Source organism: Odontesthes bonariensis, chromosome 22 (genome assembly GCF_027942865.1).
Source record: "Odontesthes bonariensis isolate fOdoBon6 chromosome 22, fOdoBon6.hap1, whole genome shotgun sequence".
NCBI classification, from domain to species: Eukaryota; Metazoa; Chordata; class Actinopteri; order Atheriniformes; family Atherinopsidae; genus Odontesthes; species Odontesthes bonariensis.
Genome location: NC_134527.1, coordinates 31451881 through 31473265, shown reverse-complemented (window position 1 = coordinate 31473265; position 21385 = coordinate 31451881). Strand labels below are relative to the sequence as shown.

At 42.1% G+C, this 21385-nt stretch overlaps 1 protein-coding gene across 2 annotated transcripts; it reads left to right on the top strand.

Annotated features, from left to right (window-relative positions):
* The first annotated feature begins 618 nt into the window (after positions 1–618).
* On the top strand, positions 619–8819 carry LOC142372387 (excitatory amino acid transporter 1-like). Of its 2 annotated transcripts, XM_075455272.1 has the most exons (9): positions 619–757; positions 834–971; positions 2604–2808; positions 2890–2932; positions 4263–4543; positions 4635–4868; positions 6516–6710; positions 6802–6936; positions 8609–8819. In XM_075455272.1, the coding sequence occupies exons 1-9, from the start codon at positions 619–621 to the stop codon at positions 8817–8819; spliced, it is 1581 nt and encodes a 526-aa protein (XP_075311387.1). The 2 variants fall into 2 exon arrangements, with proteins under 2 accessions (XP_075311387.1, XP_075311388.1); XM_075455273.1 differs by lacking the exon at positions 834–971 and having other exon boundaries at positions 622–757.
* Positions 8820–21385: the final 12566 nt, after the last annotated feature.

The following is a 21385-nucleotide window of genomic DNA, read 5'->3' as shown; positions in this document are numbered from 1 at the left end:
TTCAGTATCTTAATAGACTGAGGTATAAAGGAATGTTTGTAGCGATTGTGTTTACACAGAGGGAGTCTAAACCTCCTCCCAGAGTTTAAAAGAATATATTCCCCATTTAGTACATGATCACCATCTGATGCAATGACATTCGCCTGACTGATAGTGGCCTGCTCAAAGAGCTCCTGTGGGTTAAGGGGGGACATCACCCCCATAATCCTGCCTGCTGTTTTAATGAGGCTTGAGATTTCTGCCCTGTGTTTTACCGTGAGACGGTGAGTGGCCATCATATTTGAACAGTCAAATGCAATATACGTACTAACAGATTCTCTAAAATGTCAATCGTATCTTGTTTTATTCTGAAGTTATTGTCCTGAAATGATTAAGATTGTGATGGGGTTTCTAATGAGCGCAATGCCTAAACATTGACTTTTGCAAGGATTTCCAAAAATGTTGGTATCTACATCATCATATCTCAGTGTTTCCTGATTGCTTGCTCTTGTATTGATTATTGAATCATTTCGTTCATGAACAAAAAAGAGAAGACCACCTTATAGCCAGCATGACCATGGATGAATAAAAAAGATAATTGAAGTACTTAATAACTCTTCTTTAATGTTTTTGAGCAGGATGCAGCGCATCAGGGAAGGTATTCACATACGCACCATGAAGGCCAAAAGGAAAGTGGAGGAGGTTTCTAAAGAGGATGTCCAGGCCTTCCTCAAGAAGAATGCATTTGTGCTCTTCACAGTTGCAGCAGTTATTCTAGGTGTGTATGCCTGAAGAAACAACATTAAAATGACTTCTTTCAGTCAGAGTCAGAAACGCTTTTTTCTTCTCTGCAGGTATTATTCTTGGATTTGCGCTGCGTCCATATAAGATGACCTATCGGGAAGTGAAGTACTTTTCTTTTCCTGGAGAGGTGCTGATGAGAATGCTTCAGATGCTTGTCCTGCCACTACTTGTCTCCAGTTTAATAACAGGTGCAACTCATTCACCCTTTACAGCACCCAATGTCTATTCTCATGTGATATCAACACAATGGATATCATACAGTTTGATCTCTCAGCAACCCACAAGCAGTAATGCTAGATCCAAATGAGTTTTTCTGTCCCAATCTGATCTCTTTGCTAACATGTTTACCTAATGATTTGAGGCTATTATCCAAGCAAGTCACAATAAATCCAATTCTATAGCATTTATAATAGACCAATAGAGCTTAACGCAGCTGCAAATATGAACTGAGTTGACCTGTTCTTTATCTTTTTTGTTGTAATCAAAAGAAAATATTAAGATGACTGTCAGTATACAAATGTAAAATATCATAAAATGTTAATTTATTTATGTTGATCAAGTTGATGCCAGAGTTGTGGCATTTAGAGAAAAATATTAAATTTGAAGAAACAAGTGGGAAAAACTACAGAGAAGTAAGAGGACAGAGGATAAAGAAAAAAGGATATGACTGTAACGTATCTTTAGAATAACTTTAGAATATAATCGATGAATGAAAAACTGCCTCAGTAGATGTGGTTCAGAGTCCATCCTTACAAGCCAGTAATCATTAAGAAGGCCACCCTGACCCAGCTCAGAGATGTGGAGAAGAGATTTCCTCTGATTCTCCTACAAAGAGAAAGAAACACTTTGCATTATATCTTTCATTACTGCTTATGACTGCATGTCAGAGGTGGAATTCACCGTTTGGGAGAAACATCAAACTGATTATGCGCAGTGCATAACACAGCACATATTTTGGAATTAACTGAAAATTTACATAGATATCCTTTTTACAACAAGAGGCCTAGACCGTCAAAAAAATGTTTTATTTCCTAACACACTTTCAGTATAATATAGATAATATAATCTTATATTACACCGTAAGTTGTTGCTGCTAAAGGTGGTTCCACAAACTACTTGAGTTTTGGGGTGTACTTAGTTTTTCAAACTTTGCTTCATTATTTTTACTTGACTTTGGGCAGGAAGGTAAGATTGGCTTTTGTAGAGCAGGCTCACATGCAGGATGTTTAAATCAGGCAACATAGCCTAAACTTACATTATACATTACAGCTACAGTTGAAATATTCTTACTGACACGAGTCCAAATAAATCTTTATTCGTTATTTTACACTGTAAACTGTTTTGCAAGATAAAAAAAAATCAGTCAAATTGTATTATTCAAGTTCCTGGTTTAAATCTCAATTTGGAGCTTTCTCAGAAGTTTGCATGTTCTCCCTGTGCATTCATGGATACCTCAGCTTCCTCCCATAATCTAAAAACATGCATGTCATGTCAGCTCGTGATTCAAAATTGACCCAAGGATTACCTCAACTCTTGCCCAGTGGGAGCTGGGATAGGCTTAGGCAAGTAGGAATTAAGAAATACTTGTTCTGCTTTTGGCTGGAAAAGATTAGGGCCCATTCAAACATGTCCTATTTGGTGTTTTGTGATGGATACAATTAAAAACATCTAAAATGAATAATCAGATAAAATATCATTATCAGTAATTGAAGCTGGACAGACTGGACAAACGGCACCTTATAATTTAGTGTTGATGTGATTGTTGATTGTAAAGCATGTGTTTTTTTTTGTCATAATGTTCAATCATCTCTTACCAATAGGAATGGCAGCTTTGGACAGCAAAGCTTCAGGAAAGATGGGCATGAGAGCTGTGATTTACTACATGACCACAACCATTATTGCAGTCTTCACAGGAATTATAATCGTGCTCATCATCCACCCAGGAAAAGGGTCTAAAGAAGAGTTTGGGAAGCAGCAGACCATAGAGCAAATCAGTCCTGCTGATGCCTTTTTAGATTTGATCAGGTAATCAGCATATGGGAACGATGATATTCTTTGATGTAACTAGACAATTCTAAACTAAAATGTTCTTATTTCTTATTTCAGAAATATGTTCCCACCAAACCTGGTCCAAGCCTGCACACAGCAGGTAAGCTTTGCAACTAACTACACCTCACAAAATCCTCAACATCACACAACATATAATTTCTTTTCGTGATTACAGTATGTCTACACACAAGGTATGTCAGCCTTGGGTTTCAAGCATACATCTCACATGTCTGATGGACAGAAACACTTCTGTGTCAGTTAATCCAGCTGAACACCATTTCTATGGCAATAAGCACGTGTCAACAACATATATAGCTTTGCACTTCAGGTCTGTTTCTACGTTCCTCACTGCAGTGATTCCAAAGCTTAGATTAACTAAAGCTCAGTTTAACCATGTTATGTTTCTACAAATGTAACATGGTATGTGTAAGAGAGGTATTTTATCTGCACATTTCTCAGCCAAGAAGCCAGGTGTCTCTGAAACCAAGTGACACAGTTATAGTTTTAGAGGAACATGAAGGTTTTACTAATGCTGTACTAAATGCCAAACCATCTTTTAGGTTTATTAAAGGATATCAAAGGTTAAAGTAAGAGGACAAGAATAGTTCCCTGAAGGAATCGATCTTGGCTTTATCACAAATTGAAAATGTATTTTTTCAGATAGTGGGCTGCTGGAAGGGCAACACACAACCTGAAAAATAGAGTTCTACATAATCCAATGCTAATTCCCTACACAACTTAAGAAATAGATAGGTTGTAGGGTCAAGGAGGGTCAACCCAGTCTAATTCATTTACTGTAGGCTTCAGCCACCCAACTTGAATCCACACTCTTTGTATTGATAATGTAATTCTTGTGTCCTTGTCTCATTCATCTTCCCTTTCATTGAAATTGTTTCTCTTTCTCTTTTTCATACATAGGTCCAATGCTGAGGCTTAGTTACTTGACCATCTTAAATTACAATGCAGAGATCCAGATGCAATCCAAAGATGCAACACACATATCCAGTTTTCATTTAGATAGATAGATATAGAATTTCCCCTCATCTGACTCACAGTGGTTTTGTCCACTGTGTTGGACATCTGTTGAACCAAAACAAGTCACAAATGGTTTTCCATGACTAAATAGATACCATATTGTGGTTTATTATATGAGGACTATAAATAATTAGGGAAATATATGAAAATTGAGGGGAAATCTTTTCATTGACTAAAATTTCAGTTGGGTGGGGCTGTTGATGTCAATAGGACAAACTGTTACACTCCCTGAAACGGAAAGGTTACCGTTGCCCTTGTTCCCTGATGAAACGGAAAGGCGTGGAGCAAACATTTTCCCATAAATATTTTGAAGTAACTCCGAAAGTTGAGTTGAGTGCACCAATCTGTTTCAGATGTATCAAAGATGTGTGTATTAAACTCCTCTCATCCTACAGTTCAAAACCAAATATGGAAAACGGACAGTCCACGTTACTGTGACAGTGAATGACACCCTCTTCAACTCAACCAATGGCACTCAAGAGGTCATGGAGATCATAAGGGAGGAAGTGATCCCAGTGCCGGGTCAGGTCAATGGAGTCAACGCCCTTGGCTTGGTGGTCTTTTCCATGTGCTTTGGTTTAATAATTGGCAACATGAAGGAGCAGGGCCAGCTCCTAAGAGAATTCTTTGACAGTCTCAATGAAGCCATCATGCGCCTGGTTGCCATCATCATGTGGTAAAATTCCTATGATTTACCTGACGATTGTTTTTGATTGTACATCGTTAGACTTACCAGAAGTAACTTATTGCTCTTCTACTCCACCAAGGTATGCTCCTATTGGAATCCTGTTCCTAATTGCAGGAAAGATTGTAGAGATGGATGATCTGACACAGATGGGTGGCCAGCTGGGCATGTATACCATCACAGTCATCATTGGCCTACTGATTCATGGTGTTCTCATTCTACCTACTCTTTATTTTGTCATCACTCGACAGAACCCCTTTATCTTCATTGCTGGACTTGTACAAGCTCTAGTAACAGCCTTGGGAACCTCCTCCAGGTGTGTAATAAGTCCTACTGCCATGCATGAGCAAATTAAACAAATGCCCAGTGAGGACCACATCAACTAAATTCATACCTACAATCAACATCAGACACCGTAAAATTTGGTTTTATTGCTATTTATGTATGTTTACATAGAGCTATTGATATGACGGATTGCTTGCCAGCAAGCTGACATCGTGACATTCCACAGTTATTTATAGATTCATCAAAGGAAAGAACAGAATAGAATAGAATAACCTTTATTATGCCACGAGTGACAAAATTGCATGTTACAGAGTTCTGTGATGAAGGAATATACACAAAAATGAATAAACAAATGCAAAAAAGTATGTAGAAAACGTAAAATGCCATATACAAGATGTTAAATAGTGTATACAACATATGACCATGGTAAGATGCAGGTGAAATAGATGAGTGATGAGTGAGTGCACTCATGTGGTGTTATGGAGTCTGCTGGTTGCTGATCAAATTATCTATGGTCGCGGTGCTTCCTGCACTGCGGAAATAAAAGTCTGTTGCTGAACGAGCTGCTCATGAGCCCGTACCATCACATGGGGGTGGGGGTTGTTGTTCCTGATGAATGTTAGCTTAGATAACATCCTCTCCTCACCCACCCGCTCAATGGGCTCCAGAGAGCAGTTCAGGACACCATAAAAGATCGCAGACGCTACTACAGTGTCATAAGAAGTCCTGTTCTCTGCAAAGGACCTCAGTCCCCTTAGCAGGTGACGGCTGAGGCCCTTCTTGTAAAGTGCATCAGTTTTTGTGGACCAGTCCAATTTATTATTGAGGTGAACACCCATGTATTTGTTGTCCACCACAGTTTCAATGTCAATTATCATCTCTTACTTTACCTAAAGTAGCAAACTCTATGCTTATTGCTCTTGAAATTTTTTCATTGAAACTATTTCATTTGCCAGACTATTACACTGAACAGGTAAAACGCTGGCACTAAATTATATGAGACAACTTACCTGACTGAATTGTGGAATAACATAGTCTATTTAAATCCTTACTGATCAAGCGCCATTCTCGCAATTTAAAAGAAACAAATATGTATTTACCAAACATGTGATTATAAAATGTTTACTGATATTTTTTGTGTAAAAATATTCCAGTCTTGCAGTTGTGACTTCTTGTAGTGACTACACTGTTATGAACTATTTTTATGCTTCTAGTCAAACCTGACAATACTTTGGAGAGTGATAGTGGTCTCATTTCAAATGCATATAATGTTACATGTGACACAAAATTATTTTCCAACCTTAAGGGGTTTATGTCCCTTTTTTATTTAGTTAAGGATAGTTTCTTAAGTCCCCAGAATACATTTTTAATTTGGACCTCATAGATAATTAATTCCATTATATTCATATTGTGGAAATTATTTTCAGTTGAAAAGTATGCCATTCTTTTGATAAAAAGTCATTTATATTCATTAAAACGGACAACAAACAAGTTCTTTCACCTATAAAAGTTCACTAGACTCCAATTTGTGTGATTTTGGTCTGTTTGAGACAAAATTAAGCAATCATAAGAAAAACTTAGTAAGTCTGTGATTGTAAGTGGTCTATGGTCTAAGGCAGGTTTTGCCTTTTTTGCTAATTATTTTTAAAAACCTATTTTCTATTTTGTCTTTCCCCAGCTCTGCAACACTCCCTGTCACATTTAAATGTCTTGAGGAGAACAACAGAATTGATAAGCGAATCACACGTTTTGTGCTGCCAGTGGGTGCCACCATCAATATGGATGGAACAGCTCTGTATGAAGCACTGGCAGCCATCTTCATTGCTCAGGTCAATAATATGGAAATGAACTTTGGCCAGATCATCACCATCAGGTAAAAATGAACAAAAGGCATGTGCTGTAAAAATAGGAATTCAAGCAGTGACTACCATATTTTCATGTTTGTTGGTGTCTTTAATGTAAAGTATTACAGCAACTGCAGCCAGTATTGGAGCTGCTGGTATCCCTCAAGCAGGCCTGGTCACCATGGTGATAGTACTGACCTCTGTTGGCCTTCCTACTGATGACATCACTCTCATCATTGCGGTTGATTGGTTCCTGTGAGTAGCGTCCAATTATCCCGTTACAACACAGTGTGTATCAAGTTGTCCTGTCAAGTGTTGAAACTATACACAAATCATCTTTGTCATTTTAAAAGGTCAGAACCAACTTCATATTCATTAACATCTAATGACACACTTCTCCCCCTCCCTGGGGTCTTGTGCTACATCTTCCCTTTTGTATTGAATATTTTTGCAAAGAGTGTTAACATAGAAACATAATTAGGTTTCCCAAATTAATCATTTCAATTAGAATACCGTTACCAGAAATTACTCAGCTAACTGGGGTAATAAGCAGAGAGAGAGAGAGAAAAAAAACAAAAAATGATTCTCCTTTCCTTTAACAAGGATGGACCAAAAATCAATGTCTGTCAAAGCCCCACTTCAGAAGACTTTCCTCCTTGAGCAGAAGAAAGTCTGCCTGTATGTGCGTACAAAGAACATACATACACTTTCTTACAGATAAATCAGCCTTATAATGAATAAAACTGGAGCTGAAAGAGTAGATTAGCAGAAAATCACATCTTCTTTAATAAGTAATTTGTTCATTCTGGTATTTTCATCTGTTTAACCTTTTTCTACACAGCCACAAAAACTGTAATCTATTCATTTGTATCCTGGACATACATTATTTGTGTCTTTTTCATCCAATTCAGCATGAACATAACTTCATGAAGGACCATAGTCTCTCGACATTTAGTGAAACTCTCATGAAAGGAGTGATTACTACCTTTACATCTGAAAACTTTTTCCTTTGCTTCTTCATTTGCATTTGGATACTGTTTTTAACTGTAAAGTGACAAAAAATAACAAAAGGTTTGAAAACTCACATGTCCATTCAAAGTTGCTCCAACAGTATCATGTTTTGTTTATAGTAGGGCAAAAATGGTAAATTGACTGTATTTATATAGCAATTTTTTTTCTAGTTGACCTCTCAAAGTGCATTTACACCACGAGTCACCTTCAACCATAAATTCATTCACCCATTGAAGCACTCATACAGCACATTTAGGTCTGTACAGTCTCACAGTCTAAGCAGTGTTTTTTCTTTATCACACACGTTCACACACTGATGGATAGATCGGAGGCACCGTGAGGTCTGGGTAAACTGGGGATTAAACTTCCTAATGGCAGACAACTGCTCCTCCACCTGTACTACATTCACCAACTAATGAATTTAAATGATACACAAGTATCATCCATCACCTGCTAAATAAGACAGTTAACCTGCAAACAAATAATTTCCTGTATTCATAACGAGCAGAACCACGAACAGAAACATTAGAAGACATTATGTTGAATTTCCCTTGTGTTAACAAGATCAACTTATGTCCAATACTCAGTTTCCCATTTGCTAAAGTAAGAAAAATATCCAGTGTCGAACTGCAACATTTTTTACGACGCTAACATACCAGTGCATGTTGAGCTTTTCTTAAGAACAGCTACCTAGACAGGGGTTGATGGAAATGACATGAGCAATATGTACATGCCCAGCAATTAAAAATGAGCTAAAACTGGTCAGTAGAGTCAGCCTCTCTTTAAGGCAAAGATCATGTCAGACATAGCAAAAATGTCATAGTTGAAATTCTAGGTGCTTCTATCATGTTTTACCACTGACATATGATTACCCTTTCTTGTTTTTTTTTTCATTTTTCTTTTAAATGGGGTCTAGGGACCGTCTCCGTACGACCACCAATGTTTTGGGAGATTCAATCGGTGCCGGTATTGTGGAGTTCCTGTCTCGACATGAACTCCGAAGCAAAGATGTTGAGATGGGAAATTCGGTGCTGGAGGAGAAGGAGAGAAAGAAACCATATCATCTCATCTCGCAGGACAGTGATTTTGAAAATGACAAACGCATGCACAGTGAATCAAACATGTAGCTTAACTTTCAACTTCTCTGACATTTGTTAAGACATCAAACAGATCCTCAAAGTTTGTTTTGTTAATGGGAGTATGGACCTATTGCAAGATGTTGTCAACCATAGTTTTACTGTCATTATTTCTCACCTTGGCTTGTTAACATTCCTTTACTGTCATATCACAGAGACAATAAATTTCCTATTATCCTCTTTCATGCTGATGACAAAGATCATGCCAGATAACACATATCTTCACTGTGTATTTCAAGCAGGACTGGTAGTTTCAGTTTTTTTTGTGTTAACTGTTCTAATGAATATTATAACTTAACTCCTGAGGAGAAAAGTAAGTTTCAGTGAGTGGTAAACGAAGGATCATCATCTGTAATGGCAAAGATGTTTTAAAATAGATCATTTAGGGCCACTTAGTAGGAAAAGATAGCTGGCTACTTGCCACAAAAAGGGAAGAAAAATACAATGAGAACACTCAGACTGTTTATCATTTTGTCTCTAGGACATTGTTAACTCAAGTTTATCAGTAAGTTATGTACCTATACCTCCCTAACATTAATTCGTAGTTAGTATTGAACATCTTGTGATTTCCAACAGATTTAGACTCCCTTTCTCACACTTAGAACTGCCAATACATGTGTGTACGCCTTCATATTTTGACTGTATGTGACTTGCTGAGAATTTTTTAACTAATAAGTGTTGATAGAAGTGAAAATGGTGAATGATTAATGAATAATTTCAGCTTGAAGATTTAAAGCAGTTAATCAAGTTATTTAACAACTTTGTGAAACTGTTAAATCAGTTTTTGTTTATTATCTTCAGTGAAATAAACAGAGTGAAGCATTTATTTTTATTTTTTTTTAATTCATTCGAGAAGCTCTGCAAGCTCTTGGGATTATCCATCCATCCATCCATTTTCTATACCCGCTGAATCCGCCTGTCGGGTCGCGGGGGGGCTGGAGCCTATCACAGCGGTCAATGGGCGAGAGGCATAATAATTCAGTTAAATTCAATTCAATTCAGTTTATTGATATAGTGCCAAATTACAACAAATGTCATCTTAAGGCACATAAATAATATAGTCCAATTCAAGCCAATTGGAGTTCAATTCATTGTAATCATAATTAATTTCAAAATAATCCAATTCATTCATATAGAGCCAATTCAAAAACTATTTCCTAGCTAAGGAAACCAACAGATTGCACTGAAACTTGTCTTCAGTCCAATCTCCCGTCCTGAGCGTGCCTGAGGCGACTGTGGAGAGAAACGACTCCCTTTGAGCAGGAAGAAACCTCTGGGAGAACCAGGAAGGGTGGCCATCCGCCTCCACCAGCTGGGGTTTGAGAAGACAGAAAAGGGGGGGGCACTGTAACACCATTCAAAGGATATCTGTTGGAACAGGGAAACACGAGTTAATGACCACAATAATGTCACATGTACATAATAAAATGTAAATAAACTTTTAGAAACTCTTGGAACCTCAAGTAAACCTGCAGTTTGGGAACGAAGTGCTCTGTTAGGAAAATATCTTACAATGAGATCTTTAAGATATGATGGAGCTCGGTCATTAAGAGCTTTATATGTGAGGAGAAGAATCTTAAATTCTATTCTGAATTTAACAGGGAGCCAATGAAGAGAAGCTAAAACTGGAGAAATATGATCTCTCCTGTTAGTTCTCGTCAGAACTCTGGCTGCAGCATTTTGGATCAACTGAAGGCTTTTCAGAGAATATGTGGGACAGCCCAATAATAAAGAATTACAGTAGTCCAATCCTGAAGTAACAGATGCATGGAGCAGTTTTTCTGCATCACTCTGAGACAAGATGTTCCTGATTTTAATAATATTACGAAGGTGAAAGAAGGCAGTCCTAGAAACCTGTTTTATATGCGAGTCAAATGATAAGTTCTGGTAAAAAAAAAGCCAAGGAAATACCATCTAGAGTAACTATATAGCTAGACAATTTCTCCCTGAAGCGCTCAGGTCCAAAAATAACGACTTCAGTTTTGTCTGAATTTAGAAGCAGACAGTTCTGAGTCATCCAGGTCTTTATGTCTTTAAGACATGCTTGTAGTCTGACCAACCTATTGGGTTCATCTGGTTTTATAGATAAGTACAGCTGAGTATCATCAGCATAGCAATGGAAATTTATGCCATGCTGCCTAATAATGTTACCTAATGGAAGCATGTACAAAGTGAAAAGAATCGGTCCAAGCACAGAACCCTGGGGAACTCCATGACTTACTCTGGTGTGTGAGGAAGATTCTTCATTTACAAGAACAAACTGAAATCTATCAGATAAATATGACTTAAACCAGCCTAATGCAGTTCCTTTAATCCCAATAACATGTTCAAGTCTGTGTAATAAGATACTGTGATCGACTGTATCAAATGCAGCACTGAGATCCAACAGGACAAGCACAGACACAAGTCAAAGGGTAAGAGGACATTATTGCTAAGTTTCACCAGTGTTGTTTCTGTGCTATGATGCTCTCTGAATCCTGACTGAAACTCTTAATCAAACTCTTTAGCCCGGGTCACCAAACACTTGAAAACACTGTTAAACCTGAAAAAGAAAGCATTTAAGCTAAACAACACAATAGAATTACACAACATCCAAAAAGACATCAAACGTGAAATTAGAAGGGCCAAAATGGAATACAAACACAAAGTGGAGATGAAACTGAGCACCAATAGCCTAGGCTCAGCATGGGACTCTTTAAAAACTATGGTTGGGCTGAATGATAAAACTCCAAGTAAAATGGCTTTGGTGGGTTACCCAACAGACTCCATCCTAGCCCAGGAGTTAAACACTTTTTATTCACGTTTTGATACAAAATATGATTTTAAAAAAGACATTTTAGACCTTAAACATGACCTGCTTTCCACCACCCAGCCAGCAGCCTGTTTTTTCCTACAGAGTGTGGTTAAGACTTTTAAACACTCCAGGGTGTTCTGTGTGGGAGCGTTTTACCTTATCCTCCACTTTCCAGGTTACCGCCCCGATGACGCATGCAGAGGAGAGAATACCTTCAGTTTGGGATGGGGAATCCTCTGACTGGAACTGACGGGACAGGGCATCAGGCTTGACGTTTTTAGAACCTGGTCTGTATGAGAGACAGAAGTCAAAACGGTTGAAGAAGAGAGCCCACCTCGCTTGACGAGAGTTAAGTCTCTTGGCCGATCGGATGTATTCGAGGTTTTTGTGGTGAGTCCAAACCACAAATGGTTGCTCCGCCCCCTCCAACCAGTGTCTCCATTCCTCCAGTGCAAGCTGCCAACAGCTCCCGGTTCTCAATGTCATAATTTCTCTCCGCTGGAGCCAGTTTCCGGGACAAGAAAGCACATGGGTGAACCTTCTGGTCCTCAGCCGAACGCTGAGAAAGAACTGCCCCAACACTGTTGTCCGAGGCATCCACCTCCACAATAAACTGGAGAGCAGGATCTGGAAAGATGAGAATAGGAGCAGAGGTGAAGCGTGACTTCAACTCACCAAAAGCCACTTCAGCCACGGAGGACAGAGGACATAAATATTGAAATATTTATATTTAACATTTAATCTGTGTCTATGATAACCAGATCCTGAAATGTAGATGTGACATGACGGTTTTCTGAATAAGGAGTACTAACATTTACATTTAACTGATTTTGATTAATCGTTTTTATATTCACATTGATGAACATATATCTACAGGGGGGGGGGGGGCACATTGATGAACTTCAGAGTAGTTATTTCGGGCCAATTTAGTTAAATAGGAAAGACTTCTTGGTTGTTTGGAGGCTGGTTTCAACGCGGACATTCACAGTATTATGCGCGGGACTTCATAGTATTAGCCACAAAGTCAGCAAATTCTGTTCGTAAAATGACATTATAATGGCCAAATAAAATCAAAAGTAATTTTTCATTCTTACCTGTGAAAGGTAATGCCATGAGATCTGGTTTGTACTGTAAACCGGTTGGTACACTTCCATGCAGCACATGAGGCATCTTCTCTGATTGCTCTACTTTGCCACATCCAAGATGGTGGCGACGTCGACGTACAATTCAGCGCTCAATGCACCGTCTACGTAAATATGTCTATGGGTATGGGCAGCAGAGCCTTATGAAAAGACCTCTTTTTACACCACTCTGGGTATGGGGAAAGAAGACCGGGAGGAGAGAAGCTCCCCGGCAGAGGGCAGCCGGAGACTGGCCGCAATAGGCACCCCCATAGTGCGAATTACGGGGGGAATTACAACTTCATCCCCCTTAAAAGAGGTACAAATAACAGATACGGGGGGGTTTTGAAACATTTACCTTTCTTATCCGTAATCATAAATATTACAATACACAGTATATTCCATATTCATGGAAGGAAGATGCTTGTAGTAAAATGTCAGACACCCCTGAAGCGGACTGTACCATTTCATTGTCCGTCTGTCTGTCGGCACGTGCACGAAAAAAAAATTGCGCCAGAGTGCTGGGTTGCAAGTAGCTGTAGATGAATGTAAAGTAGTGATGGGATTTTCGGCTCTTTTTCGAGATGCGGCTCTAATGGCTCTTCTTAATGTGGAGAGCCGGCTCTTTCGGCTCCCAAACGGCTCCCCATATATATATATTTTACATTATTAATTAATTAATAGCTTAAACCTAATTTTATAACATTTTGTTTCATTATTGACATTGTTAAGCACTTATGATGAGTAAAAATGCTGCATGACAATGCTTTATGAATAAAAGTTTGATTATAACCACTTAAATTTTTACAAAATAGCACCACTTCCACAAAAATAACTTTAAATAAAGTAATTATTTAAAGCTCCCCCTTGAGCTGTCACCTTACCGTGGTGGGGGGGTTTGCGTGCCCCAATGAGTCTGGGAGCTATGTTGTCTGGGGCTTTAAGCCCCTGGTAGGGTCACCCATGGCAAACAGATCCTAGATGAGGGACCAGACAAAGAACAGCTCACAAGACCCCTATGATGAGTGATACTTTTGGACGCCGTGTTCCCTTGCCCGGACGCGGGTCACCGGGGCCTCCCCCTGGAGCCAGGCCCAGGGGTGGGGCCCGCCGGCGAGCGCCTGGTGGCCGGGTCTGTGCCCGTGGGGCTCGGTCGGGCACAGCCCGAAGAAACGACACGGGTCCCCCTTCCTACGGGCTCACCACCCGTGGGAGGGGCCATGGGGGTCGGGTGCAATGTGAGCTGGGCGGCAGCCGAAGGCAGGGACCTTGGCGGTCTGATCCTCGGCTACTGAAGCTGGCTCTTGGGACGTGGAACGTCACCTCTCTGCTGGGGAAGGAGCCTGAGCTGGTGCGCGAGGCTGAGCGGTTCCGGCTAGATATAGTCGGACTCACCTCGACGCATGGCTTGGGCTCCGGAACCAGCCTCCTCGAGAGGGGTTGGACTCTCTTCCACTCTGGAGTTGCCCGCGGTGAGAGGCGTAAAGCAGGTGTAGGCATACTTATTGCCCCCCGGCTGTGCGCCTGTACATTGGGGTTCACCCCGGTAGACGAGAGGGTAGCCTCCCTCCGCCTTAGGGTGGGGGGACGGGTCCTGACTGTTGTTTGTGCTTATGCACCGAACGGCAGTTCAGAGTACCCACCCTTTTTGGAGTCCCTGGAGGAGGCACTAGAGAGTGCTCCTCCGGGAGACTCCCTCGTCCTGCTGGGGGACTTCAATGCTCACGTGGGCAATGACAGTGAGACCTGGAGGGGCGTGATTGGGAGGAACGGCCCCCCCGATCTGAATCAGAGTGGTGTTTTGTTGTTGGACTTCTGTGCTCGTCACGGATTGTCCATAACGAACACCATGTTCAGGCATAAGGGTGTCCATATGTGCACTTGGCACCAGGACACCCTAGGCCGCAGCTCGATGATCGACTTTGTAGTCGTATCATCGGACTTGCAGCCGTATGTCCTGGACACTCGGGTGAAGAGAGGGGCGGAGCTGTCAACTGATCACCACCTGGTGGTGAGTTGGCTCCGCTGGTGGGGGAGGAAGCCGGTCAGACCTGGCAGGCCCAAACGTATTGTGAGGGTCTGCTGGGAACGGCTGGCGGAATCCCCTGTAAGGAGGAGTTTCAACTCCCACCTCCGGCAGAGCTTCAACCATGTCCCGGGGGAGGTGGGGGACATTGAGCCCGAATGGGCCATGTTCCGTGCCTCCATTGTTGAGGCGGCCGACCGGAGCTGTGGCCGCAAGGTGGTCGGTGCCTGTCGTGGCGGCAATCCCCGAACCCGCTGGTGGACCCCAGTGGTGAGGGAGGCCGTCAAGCTGAAGAAGGAGTCCTATCGGGCCTTTTTGGCCAGTGGGACTCTGGAAGCAGCTGATGGGTACCGACAGGCCAAGCGGAACGCAGCCTCGGCGGTTGCTGAGGCAAAAACTCGGGCTTGGGAGGAGTTCGGGGAGGCCATGGAGAACGATTTCCGGACGGCCTCGAGGAGATTCTGGTCCACCATCCGGCGGCTCAGGGGGGGGAAGCGGTGCACCGTCAACACCGTGTATGGTGAGGGCGGGGCTCTGCTGACTTCAACTAGGGACGTCGTGAGTCGGTGGGGGGAGTACTTCGAGGGCCTCCTCAATCCTACCGACACGCCTTCCGATGAGGAAGCAGAGTTGGGGAGCTCGGACGTGGGACCTCCCATTTCTGGGGCTGAGGTTGCCGAGGTGGTCAAAAAACTCCTCGGTGGCAAGGCCCCGGGGGTGGATGAGGTCCGTCCTGAGTTCCTCAAGGCTCTGGATGTTGTGGGGCTGTCTTGGTTGACACGCCTCTGCAGCATCGCGTGGACATCGGGGGCAGTGCCTCTGGACTGGCAGATCGGGGTGGTGGTCCCCCTCTTTAAAAAGGGGGACCGGAGGGTGTGTTCCAACTATAGGGGGATCACACTCCTCAGCCTCCCTGGTAAGGTCTTTTCGGGGGTACTGGAGAGGAGGATCCGCCGGATAGTCGAATCTCGGATTCAGGAGGTGCAGTGTGGTTTTCGTCCTGGCCGTGGAACAGTGGACCAGCTCTTCACCCTCCGCAGGATCCTGGAGGGAGCATGGGAGTTCGCCCAACCTGTCTACATGTGTTTTGTGGACTTGGAGAAGGCGTTCGACCGTGTCCCTCGGGGACTCTTGTGGGGGGTGCTCCGGGAGTATGGAGTGCCGGACTCCTTGATATGGGCTGTTCGGTCCCTGTATGACCGGTGTCAGAGTCTGGTCCGCATTGCCGGCAGTAAGTCGGACATGTTTCCTGTGAGGGTTGGACTCCGTCAGGGCTGCCCTTTGTCACCGATTCTGTTCATAATTTTTATGGACAGAATTTCTAGGCGCAGCCAGGGCGTCGAGGGGGTCTGGTTTGGCGACCTCAGAATCGGGTCTCTGCTTTTTGCGGACGATTTGGTTCTGTTGGCGTCGTCAGGCCGTGACCTTCAGCTCTCACTGGAGCGGTTCGCAGCCGAGTGTGAAGCGGCTGGGATGACCATCAGCACCTCCAAATCTGAGACCATGGTCTTCGGCCGGAAAAGGGTGGAATGCTCTCTCCGGGTCGGGAATGAGATCCTTCCCCAAGTGGAGGAGTTCAAGTATCTCGGGGTCTTGTTCACGAGTGAGGGACGAATGGAACAGGAGATTGACAGACGGATTGGTGCGGCGTCTGCAGTGATGCGGGCTCTGCACCGGCCCGTCGTGGTGAAGAAGGAGCTGAGCCAGAAGGCGAAGCTCTCGATTTACCGGTCAATCTATGTTCCTACCCTCACCTATGGTCACGAGCTGTGGGTAGTGACCGAAAGAACGAGATCGCGAATACAAGCGGCCGAAATGAGTTTCCTCCGCAGGGTGTCTGGGCTCTCCCTTAGAGATAGGGTGAGAAGCTCGGTCATCCGGGAGGGGCTCGGAGTAGAACCGCTGCTCCTCCGCATCGAGAGGAGTCAGATGAGGTGGCTCGGGCATCTGGTGAGAATGCCTCCTGGACGCCTCCCCGGTGAGGTGTTCCGGGCTCGTCCCACTGGGAGGAGACCCCGGGGAAGACCCAGGACACGTTGGAGAGACTATGTCTCTCGGCTGGCCTGGGAACGCCTCGGGGTCCCCCCAGAAGAGCTGGAGGAAGTGGCCGGGGACAGGGACGTCTGGGTCTCTCTGCTCAAGCTGCTGCCCCCGCGACCCGATCCCCGGACCAGCGGAAGATAATGGATGGATGGATGGAAACGGTTATAAATACAAACACCCACCACAATACGAAAAAGTATCAAAGCAGCTACATAACAAAAAAGGTACCACAATACAAATATCAAATACAGTGCTATTAAATTAAAGTATGAAACTATGAAGGATAAAAAACATGTGAACAACAAGTTTTGAACCACTAGAGATGAAGAACTCACTGTATTAAATCGCTCAAAGCTGTTTAAGGGAGGGAGAGGGAGAGGGAGGGGGAGGGGGAGGGGAGAGACCCAGCGTACCGGTCCCATGGAACCCGTTACCATGGCTGTGTTCGAAACCGCCTACTACATACTACATACTTGAAAACGGCATACTCATCGATCAGACAGTATGCAGAGCGTTTACACACAGTGCACTTCACTCCTGCCCGAGCCGAAATCAGCCGGCCTGAAGCTGATTTCGCTTAAGCTATAAACTCTGTAAATATATAACTTTAGCAACATTTGAAACATTTTCAGGCGAGAAAGTAGTCGTTTAGACCCCCAAGGTGTTGAAAATCTGACAAAATACCGGCTATTTACAATTTTGTTCCCACAAATTCGGCGTTGCTAAAGCTAGCCGCAGTGAGCAACGCACTTCTGGTTAGGCCGTTTTGAATACTCTCGTCCAGTTAACGGAATTTGACCGTTCAAATGGCGATGGGCAACGTCACGTTACGTTGCATCTTGGGTAGTTTGAGTGTGACAAGTAACCTCATGATGAATACTCAACATTTCGGCGAATCTAGTATGCATCTAGTGTACATCCGGGAACTTAAAAAAGTATGACTAGTAGGAATAGTAGGAGAAGTAGGCGGTTTCGAACACAGCCTAAGTTTGTAACCCTTCTGCTTGGGGTACCTAGAACACAGGACCGGTTCCCTTGGGGAGGAGCCTGGAGTGCTGAGGAGGTGCAGGCTCTGCTCTCCGGTGTTGGTGAGGAGGCTGTGCAGCGGGAGCTCGATGGTGCTGTGCCAAACCAAAACGTTTTCCAGCTGATTGAGAGTGGTTTCAACCGGACCGCGAGCCAGTGTGGCATTAAGCTGAAGAAGCTTCGGAGCGATCGACGTGGTGATGCTTCGGCACGCACTCTGCCCACCCCTGAGGGTCCCCTTTGTACAGTGGGAACGCAAGCTGACCCCAAAGCGACCCGACCCGTACTGACAGTGGAAACGAGGCTTAAGTAGCTATCTAACTAGTTTGTTACACTTAAGTTTCTCACTTTCAGAGTTTCAGAATTATATTGTGTCAGGTGACTTCAGACAAATGCGTCTATGGCTTTCCAGCTAAATGTAAAATGTCATCATGTGAATGTTAGCTTACATGTTATTAAATGTTAGCTTTGTGCCCTGTGCACGTCATTCTAGTAACTTGCACACGTGCACTGTGGTCAAGTTGTAAACAATGCCTGAAGCATGCTGCGTTGCCAGGTTTGACAGTTGCCCCCTTTTTCAAAACCACATTAATTATCGACAGGAAAAATGTAATACGGATGTTTGCATGTTTGTAGTGTTATTTGTGTATTTATTTGTGTACTGTAGTAGCGTAGCACATAATATTATATTAAACTATTGTACAAGTTGTTTAAATTTAAAAGGCTTTTGATAGGTGTTTTAGATAGGCTTTTGCCTTTTTGATAGTAGCTTTTAAAATAGGCAACCCCTTGTAGTAGTTGTCACTCAGGTATGCAGGACTTTAATCTATTTGGGTTGTTGTGAACAATTAACATCCATGTGTACTGAAAGCTGATTAATTATAGTAGTTGTCTTAGTTCAAATGTACGACTACTTTATTGAACTCAGTTTAGATTTAATTTACAGAGCTAACACGAGCAAGAGGAAAGGAGGAGACATCAGGCACTATTTTGGTGCCAGAAAAGGAGTCAGCTGAATCTTAGGACGACACTGTGGGGTCCCTGTACAGCTCCTTCAGCAGCAGACTGTTACATCCACAGTGCAGGAAGGAGAGCTTCCGCAGGTCCTTCATCCCAGCAGCTGTCAGACTTTACAACACATGCACACACTGATCATGTTGTTGCCTTTCCCACGATAATCATTTAGAGATTCTTCTTTACCCGTATTATTTATATTTTATTCATTTCAACTTCACAATGTGCAATATTATTTATACTATGTCAGTTTACTTTTTGGTCACTTTACTTTTTAGTACTTACTTTTTTTTACTTTTTAGTACTTGCTTGTTTTCTCGAGCAAAAAATGTTTTCTCTTTTTTAATTTCTTGTTTCATGTCTGTTTTTGCTGCTGTGACAAGTGAATTTCCCTGTTGTGGGATAAATAAAGTACATCTAATCTAATCTAATAATGCAGCCTTTTCTGTGGTTGTTATGTATGCTTAATACTGAGCATTATAGCATGAATAATGGTGAATTTTACATGCTGTTGTATAAAGGTGAGAGGAGAAGCAGTTGTGAGTGAGCAGGTAGAAGGAGGAAAGAGAGCAGACATGAGGACATATGAACAACGAACTGTAAAATGGTGTAAAATTTGGTTTATCGTCATCTGCAGACTGCAGACATTTAGTTGAACAAGCAAGATAGTGTAAGGATTGTAAGACTTCTGTTAACTGAAGCATATGCATGCGCTGCACTGGGTTCCCTTTGCACCCTGGAGAAAATGGTGACCCTACCATTGGTCACTGTTTAATGCGCACGCTGGGCCCCCTCATTTCCTGGGACCTGCCACAGGGCAGGAGGGCCTGATGTCCACCAGGTCCGGGGCCTTCTCTCTTACTTCTAACATTTTTTTCAGTCTTGAATAAGGTATTATGTATGCATATTTCTGTTATCACAGCTGAATACATTATTCACAATGATTAACTGGCTGTAATTTGATCCTCGGCTAAACAGTGTGGTTTGTGTTTATAATAGTTTTTGAATATCAACTGAGGCCTTGGGCACAAACCAAAATAGATCTAGTTTGAGCTACACAATGAATGGTTGTTTTATCAAGTCATTCATGGTTTTGGTCTTGTCATGTGATTTGTTAGTAACATGAAGACTATCACTAGACTTATTCTTTAACTTTGAAAGCAAGGTCAAGATCACTAAACTCACTCTAAAGTATATCACCAGATGTATTCTTCAACTTTGAAAGCAGAGTGAATATCACTAACCTGACTATCTAAGGGAGAAATCTTCTCTAAGACTATTTGATATGTATTCGATAAGCAATGTATATCTTGAAGTATCCTCTTAAAAAAAAAACCTACTAATCAGGATTTTTACAAATGCGGTTTCTGACGCATTTTAAGAAAAACAAATTAATTAAATTATGTCTAAAATCTACCATTTACATTCATACTACATACTAAAACTGAGAAGAGGGTCAGCGTTGGTAAATATCTTGAGACTCGGGACCTTACAATCACTGACCAAGTTGGTAACCTCGGAGTGTTGATAGACTCAGATCTGACTTTCAGCAGCCACATCAAAGCTGTCACCAAGGCAGCTTTTTACCACCTCAGAAACATCAACAGAATTAAAGGTTTCCAGGAGAAACTCATCCATGCATTCATCTCCAGTAGACTCCATCACTGTAATGCTCTTTTAACTGGACTTCCCAAAAAGAGTGTTAAACATCTGCAGCTCATCCAGAACGCTGCTGCTGGAGTTTTAACCCGGACTAAGAGATCTGAACACATCACACCAGTTTTAAAATCTTTACACTGGCTTCCAGTCAGTCACAGAATAGATTTTAAAAGCCTGCTGATGGTTTACAATCTGTGATATGTTCAGAGAATATAAAGCCAGCAGAGCTCTTAGATCCAAGGACTCAGATCAGCTGGTCCAGTCCAGAGTCCAGACTAAACATGGAGAAGCAGCATTTAGCTGTTATGCTGCAAACAAGTGGAACAAACTGCCAGTGGAGATTAAACTTTCACCAAATGGAGACATTTTTAAATCCAGGTTAAAAACATTTCTGTTCTCATGTGTCTATGCATGAAATCTGCACGATATCTTGAACTTATCTGGACTGTTGCTTGTTTTTAAATTCATTTAAATGATTTTATTTGTTTCTCTTTATATTCTTTTATGTATTTTAATGCTTCTTCCACTCCCTGCTGCAATGCTTTTATTTTATGTGAAGCACTTTGAATTGTTTTACATGAAATGTGCAACAAATAAATTTGATTTGATTTGATTTGATTTGATTTGATTTGATTTGATTTGAACGTGAACGGGGGCTATTATTCTTGGGGCATAATGTAAGCCTTTTTATGTTTCATAATAAGTATGTTTAATGATATATATTATTTTTATTTTAGGTTGCAACTGATAAAGCTAATTGAAAGTTTTACATCTCAGTGAAACAACATTGCTGTGATTCATGATTACAATATTATGTTACATAGTTCATTTACAGTGTTAGTAATGTAACAGTCCTTGTACAATGCTGGATTGA